Source organism: Arvicanthis niloticus, chromosome 2 (assembly GCF_011762505.2).
Source record: "Arvicanthis niloticus isolate mArvNil1 chromosome 2, mArvNil1.pat.X, whole genome shotgun sequence".
Classification (NCBI taxonomy): Eukaryota; Metazoa; Chordata; class Mammalia; order Rodentia; family Muridae; genus Arvicanthis; species Arvicanthis niloticus.
In genome coordinates this window covers 12,171,065-12,179,664 of record NC_047659.1, presented here as the reverse complement: position 1 = coordinate 12,179,664, position 8,600 = coordinate 12,171,065, and the positions used below count along the sequence as shown (strand labels likewise).

At 44.0% G+C, this 8,600-nt stretch overlaps 1 protein-coding gene across 1 annotated transcript in view; it reads left to right on the top strand.

Moving 5' to 3' along the window:
- Positions 1-8,600, top strand: part of C5 (complement C5) — a 77,941-nt gene that overhangs the window by 41,368 nt on the left and 27,973 nt on the right. Inside the window, exons 23-27 of the mRNA XM_034495334.2 lie at positions 868-957; positions 2,181-2,393; positions 2,819-2,894; positions 6,058-6,217; positions 7,757-7,852. Of these exons, the coding sequence (XP_034351225.1) occupies positions 868-957; positions 2,181-2,393; positions 2,819-2,894; positions 6,058-6,217; positions 7,757-7,852 (635 nt within the window). The remainder of the gene's footprint in view (positions 1-867; positions 958-2,180; positions 2,394-2,818; positions 2,895-6,057; positions 6,218-7,756; positions 7,853-8,600) is intronic.

Below are 8,600 nucleotides of genomic sequence, written 5' to 3'. Positions count from 1 at the left end.
CATCACAGCCAGAAGATAGTTCACAGAGTTCTTCCCCGTCTTATATTCTTTATGCTCCATCTTCCAGGATGTTCCCTGAGCCTAGGAGTCGGGGGTTCATACACATGGCCCACCACTAGCATTCACAGTCAGTTTCTCTTAGCACTTGGAATGGTTCTGAGTGTCTGTGTTAACCACTAAAATAGTACTAGTTATGACATAAAATAGGGAGCGGCTGTAATCTAAAATTCTCTGACACCAGCATTCTGAAGCTGTGGAGCTGTATGCATACAGAAGACTGCTTAAGTCAGACTGGGGAGAGGGGGGATAGGAAGACTGTTTGGTCATGCTTCCCGATGGGGCTGATGGTCAGACAACCCAGAGATTACATGTCAGTGATTTGGGGCATGCTACCTCTTCCTAGTGGATAACATTGATGTATAAGTCATTTCTCTCATGCCTTATAAAGACCAGGAATCTTACGCCAAATTTAGTGTTTTGTTTAAGGAAATTTTACAAGCTTAGGGTTTGGTTAAAAATCCTTGACTATTTTTCTATTTTTAAGACTTTAATGGCATTAATGTGCTTTATTGTGAAAATTATTTGTTAGTAGACATATAGTCTAAAAATAGTTTTTTTCTGTTAAGAATTCTGGGAATGTCAGAGTTAGGGAATACCCAGGGGGCTCCCATTCACTCAGAAGAGGAAGGGAGAGGGGAATGGGGGAAAGATTGGGGAGGGGGTGACTGGGAGGGGACAGTGAGCAGAATGTAAACTGAATAAGTAAAATAATTAAATTAAATTAAAAAAGAACTCTGGGCAAATCTAACCTTTGTATTATTGTTGTTGTTGTTATTATTGTTATTGTTATTATTGTTATTATTACAGGTATTGTTAACAGACGAAAGGAATTCCCATACAGGATACCATTAGATTTGGTCCCCAAAACCAACGTCCAAAGGATTTTGAGTGTAAAAGGTAAATTAACAAATCCAATTTACGGGCCAGTTGGTAGAGTGGCAGCCTCGCATGCATGAAGGGCTTGATACAGTGGTGCCCACTGGTAATCCCAGCCCTGGGTACAGTGGTGCCCGCCAGTAATCCCAGCCATGGGAGATGCAAGCAGGAAAAGCAGGGAGATCAGAAATTGAAGGTTGTCCAGGACTACATAGTGAGATGAAGTCAGTCTAAGTAAGCCTGTCTCAAAAACAGATAGAAAAATAAACTGCATTCCTTTTTCACTTTGCACTTCAAACCAAAATCAAACATATTCTTGATTACTATTTTTCTCCATCTCCACACATAGGTTGGCTTCTGACAGAACTCTGCCTTCCATTTCCCTTGTCTTCAAACACTTGATTACTTTTCTAACTCCTTTCCCTTAATGTACTTGGAAATTATCCTGTGAGGATAGGGTACCAGTTGTTAGCCCAGTGACTTCTCTAGAATGGGGTGCAGCTGCTTCACACTTAACTTCCCATGGTCTCGGCAGCCAGTCCTGCCTCCACTAAAGACTGTGCGGCCTCCGGAGTGCCTGGTGATGGTTGTTCCCTGGTTTTACAGCTGCTGTCTTGGTGGGTCACCCTCACACCACTAAAGGTAGAAGAGTAAAATGTCATAGGGTAAATGGCTCCCCCACACCCCCAGAAAAGCATGCCTTCTAACACCACCACCTGTGTGGATTAGGTTGCAGCAGATGAAGGGATTACCCAGGGGCTTCAGCCCTTGCCAAGAGGTAACACATCACCAACAGGACAGAATGTCCTGGCTGCATTTCATCTTGGATCCAATGTCAGAATCACAGAGTGTCAGAACTAGTCAGGGCCTTTTTGATCACGTGCGATCTTGATGTTAGACCTTTAAGAAATTGGCTCGCCCAAGGTTGCACAGAATAGCTCTATAGATTGAGGGCTTAGTGCCCTCTCCGTTCGGGCTCTTTTGACCTGCTTCACCTGAGGATTGGTCAGTATGGGTTATGATGTCAGCACCTAATCATGCCGCCATCTGTCTACCACATTACCTTACCTACCACCCAGACTTTATGTTCCTAACCAAATTCAGCTTTCTCTCCTGAATCCTGGGACACAGGTAAACTGCTTATATTTAAAAAGGGAAGAGACATTGGTCATTTCTGCTTCAGAATACACCGTTGGGAGCGGATAGCGAGTGGTTGTGTCCACTTGGGTCTCTTTTTGTTTCAGGACTGCTTATAGGGGAATTCTTGTCCACGGTTCTGAGTAAAGAAGGCATTGACATCCTGACCCACCTCCCCAGGGGCAGCGCTGAGGCAGAGCTCATGAGCATAGTCCCTGTGTTCTACGTCTTCCACTACCTGGAAGCAGGAAACCATTGGAATGTTTTTCATCCTGACACATTAAGTAGAAAACAGAGCCTGCAGAAAAAAATAAAAGAAGGTAAAAAAAATACTATTTTATACATCATTTTCAGAATTTTAAGCAAATATCTTATTGAATATAATATGTTAAGAAATATATGTACATATATATATGTACACATATATATAATTACTTATAAAAGAATTTTAGCAAGAAAAAAACCATGGCATGTTCTCTTTCTGAGGCATTTTGGCTTAACTTAATAAGATGCTTGGATGAGAAACAAGGGCAGACTCTACGGAGCTCTTCCATCTCTCTGAATGGGGGCAGAATGTTCTATTTGATTCCCAACTCAAGTAATTCACACAGTTCCTGTGAGAAGTCCAGTGTTGGCCACAGAGCCCATGCTTGCTGCTCACACCACCAAGGGTTCACCAGCCCGTGGCTGATCCAGCATGCCCGTGAAGTGATGGACTGTCTTCCTTTGTTCTGGTTCCTCTCAGGGATGGTGAGTGTCTTGTCCTACAGAAACGCTGACTACTCCTACAGCATGTGGAAGGGGGCAGACGCTAGTACCTGGTGAGTAACGGACTTCTATTTTCATACAGTAGTTGATCCATTCCTGGAGATGCCCAGTGGGCAAAGGCCCCTGCTGCCAAGCCGAGCAGCCTGAATTCCATCACCAACACCCACATGGTATAAGGAGAGAACTGACTTCCACAAATTGTTCTCTTGTCATATATGCACACACTAAATGATTGACTGAATGAGTGAATGACTTTCATAGAGAAGCTCTTTCATTTGTTCTGACACCCCAGTCCTTCCACACACCTCCCCCCTCTCTCTTACACACACACACACACACACACACACACACACACACACACACACACAACCACATCTGTTTTAGGCAAGGGGTGTGGATGCACCTTCAGGTAGATTCTGGACTTGACTGCCTTTCCCCAGCTTCTGCACATTACCCTGGTTTGAGCCAGCTTTCTCTGTTCTCATTCTTCTGACTCCAGACTTGATCTCCCACACTGACACCGAGCACAGAAGCCCCAGTGGCCTCAGGGCTCAGAGCCATTCAGATGCTTGTCTTTCCATCTAGGGCGAGAACCAACATTTCCTTATTTCTCCCTCACTGTGCACCTTGCTCTATGCTCCACTGGAGCCCTTTGGTCCCTCATTGCTCCTCTAACTCACGGGATAGTACGTGCTCCCCACTCAGGGCCTCTGCACTGACTCCTCCCTCTATCTGCCATGCTCCTCCCAGGCAAAACTGGATGCCTTATTTCCTTCAAGGGCTTACTGAAAATTACCTTCTTAAGATGGTCTCTGCTGTCTTGTTCTGTATAAAACCACACCCCACTGCACCCAGCGCTTCCTCCTTCCTCTCTCTGTGTCCCTACAGGATGCTTGCAGTGTGTGGGCAGCTTCATGAGTTCCTAGGACCTCGTATCTTCATAAACCTCATTCAGCAAGCGATAGTTTCTGTAATCCTTATAATTTAAGGAAAAGACAGTCTGAAGGAGTCAAGTGTGTACACAGCAGCCTGTTTTCAGAACATGTTCTCTTGCTTTAACGGGATTCTTAATTGTACTTACTTTATTTTATTGGGTTTTTAATTTCTCCTTTTGGAAGATACTTAGTTTTAACAAACAAAAATGAGACCAATAGCTGGGCACAGTGTTGCAATCTTACAATCCCAGCACCTGAGAGGAAGAGGGAAGAGGAGTGTAAGTTCAAAGCTGGGCTGCAACACAAAGCCATGTCCAACAAAGAGGGAGAGATAAAACAGGACTTGATGTGTGCCCAGTACTTCATGGGCCCTATTGCATAAAATACGCTTACAGTCTGAAAAATTTAGAATGTTTTGGCAGAGTGTTTTTATGTAACCCTGGCTGGTCTGAAACTTACTATTTAGATCGAGCCTGAATTGCAGCAATCCTCCTGCCTCTGGCTCCAGAGTGTTAGTATTGTGCATATGTACCACCATTCCCAGCAAGGTACAGTAGTAAATTTTAGATGTTTTTGAAAATGTCATCCTTTCTTGTAATCTCTCTTGAACAATCTTATCTTTGCCCAGGACCTCCATCACTTCTAAGTAAATGGCTCTCTGACCAATGTCTCTAATGAACAACTCGAGACCTGACTTCTCTTCTGGCCGCAGATTCACATTTTTGAGTGTCTGGATACAAACAGCACCAGATACGATGCAACCCAAAGCCATTACTTCTTTTCTCAGACATACTTTCCGGTCCCTCACTGAACCCTCTGTCTTTCATTAAGTCAGAATCATCAGCTGGTTTTTGATACCCTTCCCTTTAGATTTGTGCCCAGCCTCAGCTCACAGGGCACCCAGGACTACACAGCAAGACCCTGCCTCAAAGTAAAACACAAAAACAGTAAAAAAAAAAAAAAAATATTATTAAAGTAAATAATAAAAAAGATATTAGTGAGAAAAGCCCCAAGGACAGGAAAATGTAAATATTATACTGATATTTTTGTTTGTTTGTTTGTTTTTGAGACAGGGTTTCTCTGTTAGTCCTGGCTGTCCTGGAACTCACCCTGTAGACCAGGCTGGCCTCAAACTCACAAATCCACCTGCCTCTGCCTCCCAAGGGCTGGGACTAAAGGCGTGCGCCACCACCGCCCGGCTTGATATTTCAATACAGTGGAACTGATAGGTGGACAAGAAGCTTCTAGACGTCCACTTGCCATTTGGAAGCACGCTAGTTTGTGTGCTAGCTAACAATGCAGCCGCCATGGATGAGCAGTTTGCATTTGCTGGCTGGCTCTTGGAAGCAGTAGATGCCTGTTGAGAGATGGAAGGGGACTCAGGGAGGAGAGAGTTTTCTTCTTGTTGTTGTTGTTTAATTATTCTTTTGTGCTTTGAGATTTTTGAAAAGTCTTGCTCCTGAAACTTTTTCTTTAAGGTGCATTTTTAAAATACAAGTTAAAACCATTTTTTTTTTTCAAGACGGGGTATCTCTATATAACCACTCCACTCTGGTTGTCCTGAAACTCGCTTTGTAGACCAGGCTGGCCTTGAACTCACAAGAGATCTGCCTGCCTCTGCCTTATGTACTGGATTAAAGGCATGCACCACCGCACCTGGCTAAAGCAAAGTTTTTAAATCAGGAGAAAGGACAGTCAAAAAAACCCAAAGGACATGAGAGGGCTTCCAAGAGTGGGGTCTTGGGCAACTAGAGAGGTCACGAATTCTGTCCTTGTGTTAGTTTGGTGTGGCTGTTGGTGGGCAGGAGTCACTTTCTGTTTAAGTAGGTGAGATTAGTAACACTTCTTGTCAGGTGGGGGTTCTGAGTCCACAGCAGAGCTTAACAGGAAGAGAGGTTGTGGAAAGCAGCCGGGTCTCAGATGCCAGCGATTTCCCTCTTGTGCATTTTGCTTTTATGGATCAGTACTTTGACTCAAGATTGTTTGCTTCCCCCTTCCCCCTGTAACCTTTAACTGTATGTAACATGGCTTCTTTTTAACCAGAAATCCATTTTCAGCTTGAGTGCTAGCTGACAGTGTCACAAGCTAAGCAAAGGTGTGCTGTTTATATTTGTTGACTAAATGTTTTGAAGATTTTTCAAATCTTCCCTTGTCACCTTGTAAAAAATGATCACTTACTCTAGAATTGTATGTCTGAATAAAGTCTTCAAATAAACTACTCTGTCACTGGAAAGCCGGGAGAGACTCGGTTATATAAACTTTGTGTGGTTTTGTCTTGAAGGCTGACAGCTTTTGCCCTGAGAGTGCTTGGACAGGTAGCAAAGTATGTGAAACAGGACGAAAACTCAATTTGTAACTCTATATTATGGTTGATTGAGAAGTGTCAGCTGCAAAACGGATCTTTCAAGGAAAATTCCCAATACCTGCCAATAAAATTACAGGTGAGGAAATCCGATATATAAATTAACATTAGTTTGATTTAAAGCCTCTCATTTTATTCCCATCTTATTATAGAAGGTTAAGGAAGGGGGGAGTATACAATTGTCTGTCCTAGCTTCACTGTGTCACTGTGATAAAATGCCCTGACAATAGCAAGTTCGGTGAGGAAGGGCTTACCTCAGCTCACAGGTGCAGGCTACAGTCCATTGTACCCAGGTAGTCATGGCAACAGGAACCAAGCTAGTCAGACCATGAAGAGAGGATGAATGCCTGCTCTGAGGTGCTCAGCTCACTGTAACCACTCTCCTATAGTCCAGCACCCCAACCTAGGGAATGATGCTGCCCACAGGGGGCTTATCTTCTCGACAACAATTACCCACAAAGATGCCCAAGGTCCAATCTGATCTAAACAATGCATTGTTGAGACTCTCTTTCCAGGATGACAATTAGAATATAAATCAGACATAAAGGCTTTTCAAGTATGTTATACTTGTTAGTGAAAGGAAAGCCCTTCAATGACAGCAGGGGATCAAGTCTACATTGTTGCACATGTGATACCTAGGAAATGTAGGAGGGGCAGAAACAGGCCCCTGAGTCAACCGCCTTTCTGAATCTTTCTTCAAAGTTAACTCATTTGTCCTTTTAACCAAAACAGCTCTTGCTTATGACATAAAACCTGTTTTAAAATGTGTGTGGTGTATGTGTGTCCCAGATCTTGCGATTATGAACAGTGCTGCAGTAGACTGAAATGTGTGTTCCCTCCCTGGGTATATACCCTTCTGGAGTAGAGCTGGTATACCAGTAGTTTTGTTTTTAACTTTTTGGAGACCTCAGTACCATGTTCTATAGTGGCTGTGCTAATTTCTCAGCAACTGGTGCAGTCCTCTTTCCTCCACACCCGTGGCAGCATTCACATTTTATCTTTCTGCCATACCCATGGCAAAAGCATGTGTTGGTGACTCCTTGTGCTTCTAGTTTGAGTTTCTCTGATTACTAGTAACGTGGAACACTTTCCATATATCTGTTATGCCTGGGAAGTTTAGTTCCAGAGTGGCGGAGAGGGGAGAAATGGAAAAAGAAAAGTGAAGGGAGAAAGGAGAAAGGAGAAAGGAGAAAGGAGAAAGGAGAAAGGAGAAAGGAGAAAGGAGAAAGGAGGGAGTGAAATTTATTATTCAAAGAACTACGGCCAAGAGTAGTAGACTGTGAGTGCATAAGGTAAGTCTGGAGAGGTAGAACAGTTCCGCTGGAAGTCTTGTAAGCCTGGCCTTGCATCACCCTGAAAGGCCTAGGTGGAGCCTCAGAGCAGATGCGGCATTTTAATAGGATCTTGAAGGAGAAGGAAGTTTGAATGTGGGGAAGAATCTTGAGATGGAGCTGACAGGTGAAGATGGGGAGTCGGACTAAGACAGGCATGACAGAACCCCAGGGTTCTTGGGCCACAGTAAGCATCCGGCTGCAATGCATGATGTAGAGACACGGAGACAGCCCCCAAAGAGTTTGAACAAGATCATTTACTTCTTTTAAAACTCCATTTGTTCTAGGGTACTTTGCCTGTTGAAGCCCAAGAGAACACTTTGTATCTTACAGCCTTTTCTGTGATTGGAATTAGAAAGGCTATGGACATATGCCCCCTGATGGTAAGTACTAGCTTGCTTTCCCTAGCCTGGCTTAGCCCATCACAAACTTGGGGCGTGTAGGGCTCACCAGAGTACACCTCATTTCCAACTGCTTTGCACATTACTGGAAATAACCTTAAGACCAGAATCAAAGGGTTTCCTATCTGGGATAGATTCTAGCACATAGTCTAACCTGTAGACTCATGATGAGTTGACAGAGCTGACACTGTAAGTAGGAGACCCCCAGTGGCTCATTGTTACTGATCACTGAATTGTAGAGCTGGGATAGTTACCTGGAACTGTGATGGGAGAATGATTCAGTGTGTCTAGCTCCCCTCTCTTTAAATTTTAAATTCTATCTTTGTGCGTGTGTGTGTGTGTGTGTGTGTGTGTGTGTGTGTGTGTGTGTGTGTATACACATGTGCTTGTCCACCTTAGAGGCCAGAAGAGGGCACCAGGTCCCCTGGAACTGGAGTTGTAGGTAGCTGTGAGCCACCTATTAATGCTAGGAACCCAACTCGAACTCAGGTCTCCCGCAGCAAGGGCAGCCAGTTCTCTAGCATGCTTAGCTGTCTCTCCAGCCCCTGGGTTCCCACTCTCATCTTTGATCTTGTCTCTGTTAAACCTTGCCGCTGCCTTCAGCAGTGCAGAGACTTTCTGACATCCAATTAGTTTTACTTTTGGGGGTCCATACTCTTTTGTTTGCTTGGAAGCTGGGGAAGTTAAGAGAAATCTGCCTTCTTCCACCATCATAGAAGCTTCCAGAGGT